The sequence below is a fragment of the Passer montanus genome, unplaced genomic scaffold (genome assembly GCF_014805655.1).
Source record: "Passer montanus isolate IOZ18808 unplaced genomic scaffold, ASM1480565v1 scaffold11, whole genome shotgun sequence".
Taxonomy (NCBI): Eukaryota; Metazoa; Chordata; class Aves; order Passeriformes; family Passeridae; genus Passer; species Passer montanus.
In genome coordinates, this window is record NW_024357613.1 from 1,187,703 (window position 1) to 1,205,510 (window position 17,808).

General features: G+C 42.3%; 1 protein-coding gene across 4 annotated transcripts in view; it reads left to right on the forward strand.

The window, feature by feature from the left end:
- The window catches only part of FYN (FYN proto-oncogene, Src family tyrosine kinase), a 78,462-nt gene that overhangs the window by 46,229 nt on the left and 14,425 nt on the right, over nt 1-17,808 (forward strand). For 2 of the 4 annotated variants that reach the window (XM_039728384.1, XM_039728395.1), the window contains 5 exons: nt 999-1,148; nt 2,930-3,094; nt 7,260-7,439; nt 9,220-9,296; nt 9,393-9,546. In XM_039728384.1, coding sequence (XP_039584318.1) covers nt 999-1,148; nt 2,930-3,094; nt 7,260-7,439; nt 9,220-9,296; nt 9,393-9,546 — 726 coding nt within the window. Of the gene's footprint in view, nt 1-998; nt 1,149-2,929; nt 3,095-3,565; nt 3,722-7,259; nt 7,440-9,219; nt 9,297-9,392; nt 9,547-17,808 lie in introns of all 4 variants that reach the window. The other 2 variants (XM_039728414.1, XM_039728405.1) reach the window with 2 other exon arrangements.

A 17,808-nucleotide genomic window follows, 5' to 3' on the forward strand; every position in this document is an offset into this window, starting at 1 on the left:
GAGACCTGAACGTGCAGGTCCCCACGGAGGTGGCTGAGCTGTTTTTGCAGTCAGCAGGAAGCTGAGGCTGTTCAGCTGCCGGGTCTGCAGACACCAAGTTCCCACACCGGCATTATGCCATAGTGCCATAACACTCATGGAAACTGGGATTCAGCCACCCTCATAGCACCAGGGGCTTATGCATGGGCATATAAATCAAGCCCCCAGCCCACCTGCAGACTGCCACCACTGCACCTGAAACTGAATCCAGCCCATCAACTGAACTGTTCGTCCTTTACAGGGCCCTGAGAATCCAGAGCCACTTCATATGCCTGCAGGGCATCCACATGGCTGGAAAAATGTGACAGCCTGTGGGAAAACTGCCAAGCAGCATGTCCTGAGGCATCTCACATGGCACTTAATCCCTGTGCTAGGGCATCTGAATCCCACTAGTAAGCTCTAAAGCCCCACATGGATTTGGGAAGTTAAATGTGAAGTTCTTGCAGATCTACTGGTGCTCTGTCTTGGTGTAGTATTACCTTCCAAAGACTGTGGTGTACAAAATATGGTTATTTGGTTGTTTATAAAGAAGTTTGGGATCCATCCAGGTAACAACACTACCCACATATAAAATCATTATCTCCAGAGCTTCCTGTGAAAATTTTGATATTTACCACCCACTGGCATTTACATAAAGCACAGTATTTGCAGTGTAACCTGACACTTAGAATAGGAAAAGTCAATTTAACAGCCTGGAGCAGTAAATGTTAAAATGTGAGTTTTCATTTACACAGAAGTGCCGATATCTTTCTAGAACATTGTGAAAGGGACATCATGTGAACATCCCAGGATTTCTCTGACACTTACCTCATTGTGTTAGATTAATTTGTTCTTTTTCAGGATACAGTGAGCTTTTTGGAAGCAATTTCTCTTTCACTTTGTAGCAACTGACCAGGAAACCAAAATCTTTGTGACTAAAAGCTAATTACAATTTTTTATTTCTCCTTTGCTTGGAACAGGTGCCTATTCCCTGTCTATTCGAGACTGGGATGATATGAAAGGAGATCATGTCAAACATTATAAGATTCGTAAACTTGACAATGGTGGATATTATATCACAACTCGGGCACAATTTGAAACTCTTCAGCAGCTGGTTCAGCATTACTCAGGTAATTTTTCAGACAATACATGGCACTCTGAAGTATTTTAAAACAAAAGTGTTTGCTGCTGAGCTGATGTATGTGTAAGATGCCCTAAAGAGTCATTTGATCTATGACTCTAGCTTGTTGTAATGCATCTTCTGTTATCCCTTCCCCATTAGAGTTATAAATGTCTTTGAGTGCTGTTCACGGGATACAGCAGCAGAGCTTTTAAAACCTAACACTTCACTGTGCTAAAGGTTTTGTCAGCTCTTCCTCTTCTGAGCAAATAGAATTACCAAATTTGACTTGCACATCTCCAAGCATGAATTCCCTGTGAATAAATGACTGCTAATATGTGCCATTTTGTAGCACACTATTGCTAATAAAGCAAATAGGAATTGCATTGTGGAATTCAGTCACCTAAAACAATGACCAAAAGGTTTGCATGTATTTGATACATTAAATATGTTTTCCCACTGAATTTTTATTCTATGTGCAAAGTATTAACATTTAAATTATGTTAAATAAATAAGGGAATATATGTGTTTCTTTATGCACATGGTTTGTGTCCACCCACCAAACTTTTTTTTAATTATTCCTGTGAATAAAGTGTGGCATGCACTATTCCACCCAAAAGTACATCCTGTTGTCACTGGCAATTTGCAATGCAACTTCAAAGACCCCCAGACCTGCACAGGACAAGTGGTTCTTACACAGAAGATTGCCATGCTTCTTAGCATGGTCAGTTTTTTAAGCAGAAATTTGTATTTTGAAGCATTGGTTCTTTGGGGATTTTTTCCCTATACTTTAGCTTTTCATAATGTTATTAACAGATTACCCCAAATGCTTGCTGCTCAAAAACTTTTCATAATTTTTACTTGGGAAATCAGCTTCTCTGCGGGGCATTTTTTCTGTATTCTTTGTATTCTGTCTGCTGCATTCTTATGCTATTCATACTAGACATCTGGCTGTCTTCTCCACCCAATTCCTGATGGGTGTGTGCTGCCAGGGAGAACTTCTAGTTGTTGATGGTGACTCTACTTCAACCTAAATGAGGTATAAAAGCTCACATATAAGGAAGATAATTTTTAACCTCACTGTACCAGTTGGTACATGTCAAATTTTAGTTTCCTGTGGTCAGTTTATTTGGGTGGCATATTTTCCATGCACAGATGCAGAAACAAATAGATCTGGAAGCAGCCATTTCTGTGCAACACAGAGGCATAATCAGTAGGATCCAAGCAGGGTAGCTCTGAAGGCATGGTACTGCATATGCTAATGAAGGTTTGCTCTAGAAAGAATGTCAGACTTGCATGACACCTACGAAGACCCATGACACCCAGAGCAGAACATGGAAAATGCCTTTTCCTGGGCTACAAAAATTCATGGCTGCAATTTTTCAGAAAAAGAAGTAATTAAGCTTCTCCGTGTTTTGTTTACTCAATTCAGAAACAATTCAGCTTGTAATTGACAGATTATTTTTAAGAAGCTATACTGTACCATAGTAAACCAGTCACTCAAGAGGATATCTTAATGCAGCATTGTGGGAGGAGGGAAATCCTGAGTCTGCAAGAGAAACCAGTGGTGGTCACCTTCCATTTCAGGCTGTGCAGAGACTAAAATATTTCCTGTTCTATCTCAAATGAATATGTTTCAATGTTCAATTCCTAATCTCGCAGGATGCTTTGTGGTATGCAACTAACAGCTGTTGTGAGTAGCATTGTTTTTATGCTTACTGTATTTGTTTCATGTCACACTTTTTTTTCTTTCCTCTCCTTTGCTGTTGGCTTCACTTCTGGCTCCATCAGAGAGAGCTGCAGGTCTTTGCTGCCGCTTAGTAGTCCCCTGTCATAAAGGAATGCCAAGGCTTACTGATCTGTCTGTCAAAACCAAAGATGTCTGGGAAATTCCACGAGAATCCCTACAGTTGATCAAGAGACTGGGAAATGGGCAGTTTGGGGAAGTATGGATGGGTATGGAGCAAAATAATTACTCTAAAATAGCTCGCTGTGTGGGGATTACAAGATGGAAGGTGAAAATGTAGGACATTGTGATCCACAAGAAAAAGAATTACTAAAGCTCAAACTGTTAGGAAAAATGTCTTTGGAATCATGCCTTTGACTTTGAAATTCTTTAATCTTCAACTTTCACTATAATTGATGGCAAAAGAAAACTGAAAATCCATGTTTCCTTGGAAGGCCTTGATTTTGACAAATTACCACTGTCTTAATAATAAATCAAGGCTGGCATAGTAATCTCTTAGCTATACCAAGGAGCCTTTTTCTGCAAGCTAACAAAAGAAGTCCTTACCTTCAGCATCCAAAAACCAGTGTTTGCAAGTGAACTTTATTGCAGCACTGAGAGACCCTCACCTTCCATCTTTCTCAATGCATGCATAATTTTGGATTATAAGTGTGTTTTTTTATTAATTTCCTCTCCTATAGAGAAAGCTGATGGTTTGTGTTTTAACTTAACTGTGATTGCTACGAATAATACCCCACAAACTGTTGGATTGGCTAAAGATGCATGGGAAGTTGCACGTGATTCATTATTTCTGGAACAGAAGCTTGGTCAGGGGTGTTTCGCTGAAGTGTGGCGTGGTAAGGCAGAGAATATATTTTGCTTTGGATGGATCTTTTAAGGCCCTCTTGGCAGAAATAAACATTTCAAGTATAGATCTTAAGGCTAAAAGACCAGAATAGAGTGAAATGTTAGTTTATATTGCCTGAAACAGTCAAACGTAAATCCAGTAATCCATGGGGAAGCTTCCCTTCATTTGCACACAGTGGTATGAGAGGTTAGGGCATTAAAATTCATTAATTGCCTTGGGTTTATTTGGGTGACTACACAATTGCTAGGTATTAAAATAGGAATGATGCTAAACCTGTAAGGCAGAATGGCTAACCAGAAATTAATCTGGTAAGTAGACATTTTTCTTACCTTGTCTGTTGTAGCACTGATGGAATCAGACCCTGAAAATGTTTCCATCCATTCTCCCAGTTTAAAAATAATGGCAAATATCAGCAAGCTGATATTGTCAAGCTAGCTTTCCCATGCATCCACTTCTTCAAGTCTGTTTGCAATTTGTGTCTGCAGCAGAACCCAGTAATTTGATATAGAGACCAGGGACAACAGAGGTAAAACTTGCCAGGCCCAGCTGAACCCCCACTTTGAAGTCCAGAAATACTGACCTTTTCCAAATCCACTGACATTGTTTTCTGCACACTGGCCAGCTTAACTTACCCATCATGGGCCTCATTCTTTTAATGAGTACAAAACAACAGCAATTTAACATTTACATAAATCTTAGTATGGCCATAGCACTGAAACACAATATAGTGGCCATTTCATGAGATATGGCTCAATTTCTGGCCAAATTCTGTTCTGTATAGACTCTGAAATTACCAATTCAAATAATCACTATATGTTGTTTCTTCACAAAAATTTGAGGGGGCAGTTTGACCACTCCTTTTGTTGCAGTGACACAAAAATATGTGCAGCCAAAACAACCAGTGGGTGCTCCCCAGCAGCAAGTCTGTGAGATTTACAGAATTTATGGACTAGAAATATAGAAATTTAAAGAATCTCACAGAATTACAGTTGACCTGTTGCAAAGAAAGCTGCCTACATTTATACTGGGGTTTCCAGATAATTGCAGTTTCTCCTTCTCATTCTCCATCTTGAATGCACAAACAAGTTTCCAGTTTATGCTCATACTTAGTGGTCAGCTCTGTGTGCCATAGACCTTAAACTGATACAACAAGTCAAAGGAACAAATGTGAAAAATAAACAAACAAACAAATAAATAAATAAAATAAAATAAATCAGCTATGAGAAATAAAGTGCCAAGTACCAGTACCAAGTAGCTGTCAGAAATGCAAAAATTATGATTACAATTATGAAATTCTGTTTCTTACTGTATAGTAAGTAATATGTTAACAGCCCTGAAGCATTATCAAATTGGAATAGATTAACACAGTAAAAATTAATAAAAAACATAAGTAGTAATTAAGTAGTAACTAACTATATATGGGAGGAATTCAGAGGGAAGTCTATGCTACTTTTCTGTTAGAAAAATATACCAAAACAGAAAAAGAAAATTTAAGAATTTAAACTGGAATCAGGGCTGAGAGGATAAGTTAGTATTTTTGTTTTATTCTATTTTTTTAAACTGGAGAAACTAATAAAATTATTTAAAAACAGACTTGTTGAAAATACTTCATGGTAATAGAACGAGTCCTGGGATTTTTATTTAAATGGATAGCACACAATTAATCCTGTTAGCAGATGAGGTGAGATCCTATTTTATGAATGCCAGTCTGGTGCCCCTGAAACTCTGGTATTATTCCTGGTCCATGTAATTTGTGGTACCTTTGCAAAGTGGCCATGGCTGATGGCACACTGCAGTCTGGAGCCTCAGGGACTCCAGACAAAACACTCCCTGTCACCCATCAGAAAAGATTTTGGCCACCCTGCTTGAAATTAGAGGCAAAGACACATCCTTCCCAGCTCACACACAGGAGTGCCACTAGAGCAAGGTCCTGCTTCAGCTCTGGTTTGAAGGACTGAGAGAAATTAAGGCTTCAGGAGTCCTTCTGAAGCGTGCTGGGGTAGCAGGGGTAGTAACTCAAGGCATTACTCCACTGACAGTACAGTGAGAGCTGGCACTGAACTGGCAGAAGGAAATAAAGGCATAATGAAAGCCAAACTTGCACTGCACACTTTTGACTAATATGTGCCTCAAGCTCCCCCAGACATTTGGGATTGCCCTTTAAAAGTGAGGGCAGCAGCTCTTCCACTGCACTTCTGCTATCCTCAGCCAGGCAAGGTAGACCTGGGACCTGAGCATTTTCACAAAAAAGACTCATTTTATGGCTCATTTATTCTCTGGCAGGTTGCAAAAGCTCATGATAAAGTTATTTTGGCCTAACCAGCTCCAATGCAGCAGCTGAGCCCTGTTATTGTTCACATACTTGTAACAAACTGGGTTATTTCACAGGTACCTTTTTTCATGACACAGCCTTTGTGTACTTTGTGGGCTTTCTGCTGTCCTCATGCTTGAGTGAAGAGGAGTAGTTTTTAATGTGATTAATTCCCAAAGTCATCTAGTATTGTTCTGCCTTATCACACAGCAGCTCCCTTTCTACAGATCACATTCAAACCCGTGACAGTCCCCTGACTCTGGATCAGGGTTCTGGCTAGTCTGGGCAAAGGACAACCAGAAGGCAGTAGGAAAGTGGTATTTCTGCCCATTTTCATTTTCATTCCCACAAAAGAAAAAAAAATCACCACCAAAAAAATCCTCACTGTTTACATAAATAGGTCTTCTGTGTTTTCTTTCTTTCCAGTCCTCCTCCCCCTTGCAAATACCCAAGCCCCACCTCTTGCAGGATGCTCTGAGTCATCCTTCCCCAGTTCTCTCCAGGTTCTTGTGCAGGCTTTTGGTTGTTCCAGAAGGCTGATGGCTGAAAAATGATGCAACTTGTCTATTTCAGTACTGACCACCAGTAAAGAGCAAACTGAAGTGGGCAGGAACACTTAATTTTCTGTCAGGAGCTGCTGGGGATAAGAAGGGGAAGGAAAAAGACACATTTCAGTTTGGAAACACACCTGTGTTTCTAAAATGAAATCAATTCAGGATTTATTTCTCAGGAGGTTTTTTGTTTTTTGGTTTTTTTTTTTTAATCCGACTCAGAACAAAGCCAAAATGTTAAAATGTGTTGCAAATGAGAAATTCTGGTTTAACCATTTTTTTTGTCCAAATCTGTGACTGGAGCTGTGTTGTTGTCTGTAGCAATTACTTGTTAGCAAGGGAATACACCAAGATAGATTTCAGCGGTCCCAAGTTTCTTACTCAGAGAAGGTTTCTGTGGAGATCACTGGAAACATTGTCTGAGTAGGACAACAGCAACTGTGCCCCAGTGCCAATGGGAGTATTATTTTTCAATGTAACAGAAAAAGACTAAAATATGAAGGAGGTGTGGGAGGACTATAATGATAAAGTAACATGGGAAGCTAAACTTTAAAAAAAAATCTTATATTAAATGTTCTTGCTATTTTTTTCCTTGCTTACATTAGGCATCAGGTAGAAAAAGGAGCAGAAGGTAACTTGATCTAACTAAGTGTCTGTGCTTGTAGGTACATGGAATGGAAATACTAAAGTGGCTATCAAGACCCTGAAGCCTGGCACCATGTCTCCAGAATCCTTCTTAGAGGAAGCCCAAATCATGAAGAAGCTAAAACATGACAAATTGGTCCAGCTTTATGCTGTGGTATCTGAAGAGCCTATCTATATTGTCACAGAGTACATGAGTAAAGGTGAAGCCAGAGCTGCTGTGCTTGATAATATTTTTGCTTTATTGTTTCTCCTTGGGGATACAGAGGGAGGTGCAGTGGGGTGCATGCAAGGAAGGAGAGAGGGAACAGGAAACTAGAGTCACCTCTGGCTTCAGAAGAATTATGAATTCCACTATGAACTGGGCCCAAAACCTGATTCACAAAGAAAATCTGTACTAGCTGGGGGAAAGAGAAGTTGGTGCAGGCTAAGTGATTCCAACTGAATTAGCATCCAAACTTCTTCCCTGGCGAGCAATATGCATTCTGTAGGTTTGATGATACCACATGCTGCTTCCCAAGATCCTAGCTTTTCCTGGCATCAGAGAGTTCTTAGGACATCTTCTTTCAGTGTTTACTTCTTGGCCTAGGATTTCTGTTTCCTCATTTAGCCAATCCTGAATCTTGTCACTGCACCTCATTCTCAGACCACACTTCACTTTCAGTCCACCCAATTATCATCTTAATACATGATTTGCACATATTATTCTTTCCTTCTTCTTTTTCCTTCATTTTCCCCTTCTCCCTTGTCTCTTCCTTAAGCTACTTAGCTGGTAACAGTGTAGTAAAATGAGAAAAAGAAAACTTCTTGCTCCATCAGATCTCCAGCAGGGTGCTGAGAGCAGAGCAAAAAATCTGCTTGTTTTGGAAAAGTAAATGAACCAAATAGGAAACATAAGTTCTCACAGGGAAGTTTCATTGTACATTGGAGGATACACTTTGAAATTTTAAGTGCATTCTTTCAGTCTATTTGGAGTTGACTTTTATTTTCCTGGCAGGTGCTTGCCCACCTCCCTCCTCAGAGGCATCCAAGCCCTGACTAACTCACACTTTAATCATACGTCTCAGTGACAAGCATATGCTTTTTCCCTTTAAAAATAAAGACTTTTCAAAACCCTTCTGAAGTATGGGGTTTATTTTGGCTTACTTTACTGGTTTGTACTGTAACATTTTACATCTTTGGATCTGAGCTTGAGGCTGACAATTTATCAAGGGAGAAATGCTTAATCATCTGTCTTTTTCCTTTATTTTTTAAACCAGTTCTCTGACCTTATTTAAAGGAGACTGCTACACTTCTCTGTTCAGATACAAGACTAGGACAGAAGCTATAACATCCTAGGCTCTTTTTTTAAGGCAACAGGGTACTTTCTTGTTTTCCCTTGCACAGGAAAGTGATGTTCTTATAACTTTTGCTAAAGTTGCTTTCATTTCATCTCTTCTTTGTCTTCTAAAATTAATGGTTCGTGCTATATTTAGTTCTGGGTTACCTAGAGGAGCACCACTAATTTCTAAGGAAAAATAGCCTTTACCAATGCTCTCCTCCTTGGGCTCACCAGGCTCTGGGCTGACCTCTCCTTTGGATCAGGTTGAGCTAGGATCTGACTTCTTCCATAACTTTTGTGGCTTGGAACTGAGCTGCTGCTTTGCAGTTAGCTGAGGCCTTTAGAGAACAGCAGGTATGTAGTTTTAAAGAGCACTGCAAAAGTTAGGAAAGATCAACTTTCTCAGTAATGGTCAGGAAAATTTAAAACAATGCTGTTTCCTTTCTCTGCAACTCTTGTTGTAGTAGTTGCACGTTCTTCTGCAAGCCAGCTTAAAGAGTGAAGTGAGTACAATAGGGGAATTTGGAGATATCATGGATTTTTTTGAAACTGTCCCTTGAAATTGAAACATTGCTGTCTTTAATATTGCATATATTGCTGCGCCTCCATTCTGATGAATGTCTTCCTGACATTTCTCTATTGTGTCAACTCTGCATTCACAGGGAGTTTGCTAGATTTCTTAAAGGATGGAGAAGGAAGAGCTTTGAAGCTACCGAATTTGGTGGACATGGCGGCCCAGGTCTGTCTCCAGAGCACTGAGGTGTAGGTGTTTTATAAGCCATGTATGAACTGAGTTTGTTTTAAATGCATGGTTTGTCTCTCCTGCTGCTCGCAGGTGGCCGCGGGAATGGCGTACATCGAGCGGATGAATTACATACACAGGGACCTGCGGTCTGCAAACATCCTGGTGGGCAACGGCTTAATATGCAAGATTGCTGACTTTGGATTGGCAAGACTGATTGAAGACAATGAATATACAGCCAGACAAGGTAAATGCAGCAGCAGGTGTAGCACTAAGTGTCATTCTTGTGGCAGGGAAAGAGTGGGATGTGGTTTTGAACAGCTCTCTCTCCTATGCTTCGGGGCTGCTTTCAGTAAATCCTGAACTCAAATTAACTCCTAGTCAGAAGTTCACTACTGAATGCATGTCCTGAAGAGAATGTCTTATTTTGTTGTCTTTTTTTTTGAAAACCAAAATGAAACAAAGGTGATGAGTGAGAACACAGCTGGAAATGACAGCAAAGAGGATCTTCATGGTGCCACAGCAAAGAGGATATTTTACTTACTGGTTATGAGAATTTGGTATCCAGAAAAGTGTATATAGGGTATTTATTTTGTAGTGTGCCTTCTAGTATTTACTAGCCAGTACTATCACTCCTGTACTGTTCTTACTTTCTTTATTTTAAAGAGGTCAAAGAGTTGTGCCTCTGTGCAATAGAGCTGCCTTTCTGAGCTGCCTCCTTTCTTTCTTTCTTTCTTTCTTTCTTTCTTTCTTTCTTTCTTTCTTTCTTTCTTTCTTTCTTTCTTTCTTTCTTTTTCTTTTTCTTTCTTTCTTTCCTCTTTCTTTCTTTCCTCTTTCTCTCTTTCTTAAGAAGTTGTTTTAATAGAAATGCCATCTTCCAGTGCTACACAGGGCGCTGGGCACAGACGATCATTGATACACTATAGAAAAATGACAAAGAGTTTTGTAGCTTTTTCTAAAAAGCATGTGTGTTCAAACTGAGCCATGTCACAGGCTCTTTTTAGTTATTCTTTACAAGTCATGCTTAGTTGTCAGATGTTGGTCCAAGCTGCAGAGCTACAGTTTTGTTCTCTTTCTGCTGGCAGTACTTTGGTAGTGCTTGCTCAATATGTGTTGGTAAACACGACTATCCTTTCAGTGCCAAAGCCAAGGAGGATCCCATTAAACCCTGTTGCGCATCACCAAAAACTCTCTTTGTGGGTTTCCTCTTGTGAGTTTCTTCTCTTGAGCAAAGTGCCTGTTTCAGCATAGACTCTGTCATTAATTCTTGGGAAACAGCTAACCCCTTTCTGTAACTTTTTCTCTAAGTGTTGACAGAAGGAGCCAGAGAGTTTCCAGCATGCCTTGCCCTGGCCAGAGAGCAGCAGCAGCTCTCAAGCTGTTCTCACCCCCTGAACTGCTGTGGGGAGTATCCAGTCACGGGGTGTGGACCACAGGCTGCATCCACCCTAAAAGGTGCCTGCTTCACAGTCAGACAGCGAGGCCTGATTATCTTGGTGGGGTCCTTGAGGAGCCCGTGACAGATACTAATGCAGAGCCTTAACTACTATTGATTTCAGCCTGAGGGTGGGAATTGCTTCTTGTTTGAAAAAAATAGGCTGTGTCATTCTCTCTAGAGCAATAAGAGTGTCTGGAGAGGCTCTGGCAGACAGAAAGCTGCCTGCTTGCTGTTCCCCTGTGTCAAACAAGAAGAGTTTTCCCTGAGCAAGGCAGGCAGGTCCAGTCTGCAAAATGGCTTTGAAATAGTGTCCCATGTTATCTCCATTTCTGCCTGGTTTGCTGCCATGTCTTTTGTTCCCTTTGGAAACTACCCAATGTATAGTTTTACATGACTAATTATTTGTTTTCATAGACAAGTATGTGACCTACTTCTGGCCAAATCTCTTCAGGCTCCTGATCCCTAGGAAATCCTGTGATGACCTGTTTGCCTCCCAGTTTAAATCTCTCAGAATACTTTTGCCCTCTTCACATGTTTAAAAAACTGTGAAAACCTGCCTGACTGATCCTGAGGAGAAGTTTAGATTTTTTAAATAAAAATCACTGGATTTGGGGTGGAGAAACTTTTAGAAAAGTATAACACCAGGCCTGGCAGGGAGAGGGAACATAGCTGTGGGTACCTCCAGCCCTTTTTCCATGGCAGAAATCACTTGTATTGAGGAAAAAGTGTCTGGGAAGGGAGAATTAGTTTGGCTTTTAAAATGCATTGCTGATGATCTGGAGAGCTGAGTCATGTTTGCCTGGCTTCATCTCCTTGTGCCACTATGGAGAAGTCACCCATCCTTCCCATGCTTGAGGGCAATGGACAGTAATTCCTTCCCCTGACCTCCGAGTCAGGCTGAAGTCCTTCAGAGCTACAGAATTCCTCAAAAGAGAGACCCAAAGTGCTGTAACCACAGGCATCATGTAGAAAGTTTTTCGTACTTTCATTAATGATTTTTGTCCCTTTCTTAAGGAGCAGGAAGGGGTGCTTTTTGTGACCAAGTAGCACACACTCAATTCACATTTCATTGCAATTAACCTGGCTTCCAAGCCAGGGTGAGCCTAAGACCTTTAATTTATTGAGGGAGAAACATGGTTTCTAATGCACCAATGGATTTTTTTTTTCCAACTGGAATTCAGTTCTGGCTTGTTTAGTTAAGCTTCAGTTTGAGCAATGCTTGTTGGAGACCACAGTATCAGGAGGAAATGGTTGCCTCTGCTTGTTTCCCATGACCTATTACTTCAGCCTCCAAGGGGATGCATCTGGGGACTGCTCTGTTTATCTAGCTGACTACTGCTTCAGTGGGAATTTTGACACAGGAGGAAAGCTTGGCCAGCAGAGGGGAGGGGAACAGGGAGTGCTCCAGACTGGCAGCTCCTGTGGGAGAAAGGAAATGTTTTTCCTTGGAAAATCTGAAGATTAAAGTCTCTGGTCACTCTTCTCAGCAGTCATCCTTCTTTTGGCTTAAGTGCCTTAGTACAGAGCTCAGTGCTGGCGTGGGGAAGAGGTGGTTTTCTCCAGCTTCACTTGATCTCCTACTCCCTTCCCCCACTGTCACTTTGTCTCTGATTAAATATTTTGAAAGGAAACAGATGGGGATGCTTTGAGCCCCAGCAGGCTAGAGTGCAGGATTCCTGAACCTGTGTGGGTATTACTTAGCCTGGTGGTAATGTTTTACTGGCCGGTTTATTTTCTTTTGGGTTTGAACAAAGGAGGCCTGACTGCTCCTGATTTATGAGAGGTAAATAAAAAGCAGTTCGTTGTCTGCACTGCCATTTCTCAGCAATTCTCGGGAAGGAAAGAGATGGTCATTCCACTAATGATTTAAAGTGTGTGACTAGCAGCTATACACTGCCATTAAATAATACAACAAAAAAAGTTCTTGGCTTGTAATGAGCATTTGGCTCCTCTTGCTTTTAGAGGAAGTGAGTAATCAAAGGGGAAAAACATGCCTGTTTAGAGGGACACCCATTTCAAAGGCTACACTGGACTTGCAGCTTGTCCCATTCCTTCTTTTGGCTATTGCTGTTGCAACATCTTCCCCACACACAGAGTGTCAGGCATGCAGTGTTGCTTCCTTCCATTGGCGATGATGCTTGTGTCAGCCTGTAAGGCAAGATTAAAACTCCTGGTATCCTACAGGACAAACTTCTCATCACCCCCAGCAAAGGATTTCCCTGGAAGTTCTGCTATCCTTGCATGGATACGGTTCACAGTTATGTGGAAAGTGCCAGTGCTCCACAGAGTAACTGGGTTAGAGCTGTTACTATTCTAAGCAGCAGCAGCTGATACAAATTTTTTTATTTCTTAATTAAAAAAAAAAAGTGCAGAGTGATTTTTCCAGGCCATGTTTCTACTGCACACACCAGCAGCACTTGCAGTAGTGCCACTCTAAGCACACATGAAACAATAAGGATCTTTCTGATGCCTTCCAGACGAGTCAGAGCTATTTTGGGAGCTCTAGTACGTGTTTGTAAACTCACAGATCATTTTAGCCTCCCTAACACTTAGAAGTAACTCCTTTCTGCCCTGCTTAAAATCAGGTGGTGCTTCTTAGTTTGATTTCCTAGAAATAGGCAGGGATTCCCCCACCCTTCCAGGCTCCCTCCAGTCCCTTTGCAGAGATCTGTTCACCAGCTAATCAGAATGATTTGTTTGTGACTGTGCTGCAGGCTGTAGCATCCAGGGCTTTGTTCTCTGCAGTTCCCTGAGCCAGCCCAGGAGGGGACAGGAGAAAGAACTCCTGGTTCTCAGCCAGAGGGGTCCCGGGGCATCCCCGCCCGCTCCTGCAGAGGTGCCATGTGCCCTGCGGAAGGGAAGGGAAGGGAAGGGAAGGGAAGGGAAGGGAAGGGAAGGGAAGGGAAGGGAAGGGAAGGGAAGGGAAGGGAAGGGAAGGGAAGGGAAGGGAAGGGAAGGGAAGGGAAGGGAAGGGGTGTTCAGAGCCGATGTCCCGGCCCTCGCCCCCCGCTTCCTGGGAAGAGGTCCGCCTGCGGGGCCTGCTCCTCATGGCTGATGTTTGCCAGGCTTGCAATTCCACGTTCCTTCTCACAGCACAAAAAATGTGATTGCGCGGTCCCTCCCACACGGCACTCATCGCCTGCCAGGGCTGACTCGTTTCCTGTTTCATGCTTGCTTCAGCACTTCGTTTTTGCCTTTTACAGCTTTCCCTTTCCAGCCCCACAAGCAATCCAATGCCCGGATTGCTAGCCCAAGCGGACCCCAAGTTTTCGGGTCATAGAGCTTGGAGTCCTCCATTGGGTTTGGTTTTAAGGTACATGAGGTAGCAGCTTTGTAGCATTTCCAGAAACAGGATCATTATCAAGCTGGCAGTGGCTCTGGGGCATGAATTTCAGAGGTTTCTACTTCATCAAGATTTAGATCTGAAAAGAAACCAAACCTCTGAGGGATTTTTACTGGCCTCAGAAGAAGCCATGCTGAGAGTTGTATCTCAAGGTCACTCAATCATCCCAGCCCCCTCTGCTCCTTCTCATCACATGACCCGCTTATAGCCAGCAAAGAATTAAAACAGGACCATGGATTGATTTTTTTCCCAGGGAAATCCTCCTGGGAGATAACCTGTGTGAATTCCTGGGCAGAGTCAGGCAAAGGTCCCAAGAATAGGGCTGAGCCTCACAAAAATCCTCACAGGCTTGGGGCTGCTGCTCTAACCATAATTTGTATCAGCAGCTTTGGTTTCATGTGGTTACGAGCAGTGCAGAAACCCAAAAAAGGCTTTCCCCAGGCTGTAATGTTTAAAAAAAAAAGTGTGGAGGGGACGAGATGACTGAGATAAAAGCTGCAGATTAGTACCTTATTTTGGGGCAAAGACAGGTTACCCTGACCTGATGAATGCAGTCTGCTGTTGGTGTCCATGCATGGGGTTACTGATGTTCTGGTTTGTAATAAAACATGTTCCAGCAACAAAAAGAGAGAAATCCCTCCCCCGCTGATGCAAAATCCGCCTTCAGGGTAGGAGATGGGCTGCCTTGTCAGCTGGGGTGATTTGGCTTATCAGATTTATTAACATGCTTGTCAGTAATACACGTTTTATCTGATGCTGTAATTTGTTTGCAGCACAAAGTCAGTTTGTTTAATAAGCTTCTGAGGCCTGGGCAGAGAGAGGCATTGGGTTTTTTAATCAGTGTGTTGGGAAGAGAGTTAAGCACAGGAACTGTGTGTCCATCAGGAAGCATGCACAGCATCCGGCCTGTGCTAACACTCCATGGAGCTACAGCAAGCAGGAGGCTTCAGGGCACTGCTCAACACATTTGGGAATTTCTGTGCTTTCACAGCAGTGCACTGTCTCTGTCTCCTGTTCCAGGCATTGAATGAAGGGCAGAACCTTGGAGGGATCCCTGTCAGGCAAACACACACCCCCATTCACACAAGCTGTGTGTCATCTCCTTACGTGAGAGCAGTGCAGGTGACCAACCTGGTGTGTTCTCTCTGCTCTTCCTTCACTGACAGCTCTGCCATACTGGACTGCAGACTCTCTTGAACCATCTAGCCTCCAACATGTGTTGCAGGGCCAAAAAATCATGAGGCAGGGCTCTGCTAGCAAGCTCTCTGCCAAGCTGGCATTTTTCTCCTCCCCATCTACCACTCCGAATCTGTCATCTATCAGGAAATGCTGCACAAACTGCAGAACGTGATTTTTTGTATTAGTTGTTTTAGACAGAGAACCATCCACAGCAGGGGCAGCATAGAGAAGTAATGAATAGCTGTCCTGTTGTTGGAAAATCCTCAGCACAGACCATTCATCTTTCCAGCAGTGCTCATCACAACCCTGTGAGGATTGTACTGGAAAAGGGATGTCCTGGAATTCATCCCCCTTCTCAGGGACTTACCTTGCTTCTCATTTTCCTGTGTTTTGACAACACACTGCATACTCATCTCCCAGTGCCACACTGGCAGTAGGTTGAGGAAGACAAAAATACTGGGGAAGTTGGCCACAAAAGAGTCTGAAGAGATTTCCTTCCTTCAAAGATGTGTTGTAGGTGGTTGCTACCTTTGGATCTGAGTTTGAATCAAAAGGGAATTCGAGCAGATTTGGCTAAGTTTCTCAGCAAAACACAGCTGATTAAAGAAAAAGAAAATTGTTGAATAAAACGTGCGCAACATGTGAACAATCAAAGCCCCCTGCGTGGCCATCTCACGCAGCACCAGCCAAGGTCCAAGGCTTCAGGCTCCTGGCCAGCCTGGAGCTATTCCCTCACTCAGCTGGCACGGGGTGTGTGTACTGGCTGGGCTGCACGTAGGAGAGAGCAGAGGGACACTGGCCCTCACGTTCAGGGCTGCCTGCACAGGCCCATCTAAAGGTATGCACTGCTGCCTGCATGCACTGACCAGCAGACACATGCAGCTTGCAGTTTTTCCAGGGACTGGCATGGGCTGTACAGCCTCAGGACCTCCCAGCAGCTGGAGCAGCCAATTGCCAAGCACACGTGGCTGCTGGTGCTGCTGAAGCAGGGCCAGCTTCCAGGACATCAAGTGATGGCAGCTTCTGCTGCAAAGGACTCACACAGCACAGCCAAGGCAAAAAGAGGAGATTAAAGTCTGCAAATTTTGAGCCTTGTGAGCTAAGATTGGTCACACAAAGAAGTGTAAGTGAAGGAGATTGAGATAAAGCCAAGCACCCAAATTTTAGTTCTGCCTACGTGTCACCCAATGAAAATACATAAGACGGATTTTAAAAAGTGAACAGGCATCCAAAATCCTCAGGCATCTTTGCAAATCTATCCAGTACTGTGCTTAACGATGCTTAACTAGACTTACATTCCTGACTTCAGGCATTGATATCTGAAATTTTCTCTTGCATCTTTTCCATCCTTTAGCAAGACATTTTCAAGTCATTTAGCAGGAGTTACTTGACCAACTGCAATACTCCCTAGGAAAAAAATGTATTTGTACTAGAGTAGTAGTCTCTCTTAGGATCATTTACATGTAGAGCAGAAAAAATTTTAGCACATCAAAGTTTTACTAAATAAGGAGATGAGAATTACCATGTTTACTTTTTACTCTAAGTCACGTCAGATGGGGGTGTGTGGCAGAAGATACAGGACACTGAGCCCTGGATGTGATGGCAGAGCAGTGCCAGCAGGGAACTCTAAACAGTACCATAAGTTCACTCCCTGACAGTGATTTGTCCACGTTGTTACACTTTCACACTCCTCCTGAAAGCAAAGGGAGCTTTTATGAGAGGGTGATGTGAAGTCGAAGTCAGTCTGTTTCCAAATTCAAGAGCGTTTGTCACTAGGGATCAGCAATAAGCAATGCAACTCTTTTGCCTGTATGTTAATACAAGACACCAGGGAAATGTCTGCATATTTTTTGTACATACTATGAGTTAATTATTACCACAAGACTTTTCTTTAAAGTCATACTGAAAATATTTTCCCTAAGAAAACAGTCAGTGATTGGAAAAGCAAATAAATCAGTGTTTAAAGGTTTGTTATCTCACTATCCTTACTGCAACTGGCTCCTGCAAGCTCTGATGATGGATGAGCACATTAGAACTGCACGTATTTAAGGCACTACAGGCTTTGCAGTGCCAGGAGCTTAAAGTACACTGTCAAGTTATAAATCACAAGCCAAAGTCATGCCTTGATATCAAGCACTCCAAGCAACTCCAATGGCAGTATTATTTTAAGGTCCTTGTGTGTTTCTAATGAAATATTGGATTTGCTTTTAATTTTTGTTTTCACCATGTTTGCACTTTGCTCAGCTTGAGCAGGCAAACTGGGAGGTACAGATCCAGTATATCTCACTTCTGCTTATACGTAGTAACTGTGTTTGATTTGAAAATATTTAAAACACTTTAGGAGAAGTTATTTCTATTATATTTGGCTTATTTGTTTCTAAAACTGGGGTGGGGTTTTTGGTTTTTGGTTGGTTTTTTTTTTCATTTTATAAAACTTCAAACTTGAGCTAAAATGTCTTATTCTTCTCTTGTGATGTGGGACAAACTGACCCTTTCCCTGCTTAATCTTTCCTGATGCCCACATGTCCTCTCTGAGTGTACTCTGTGGA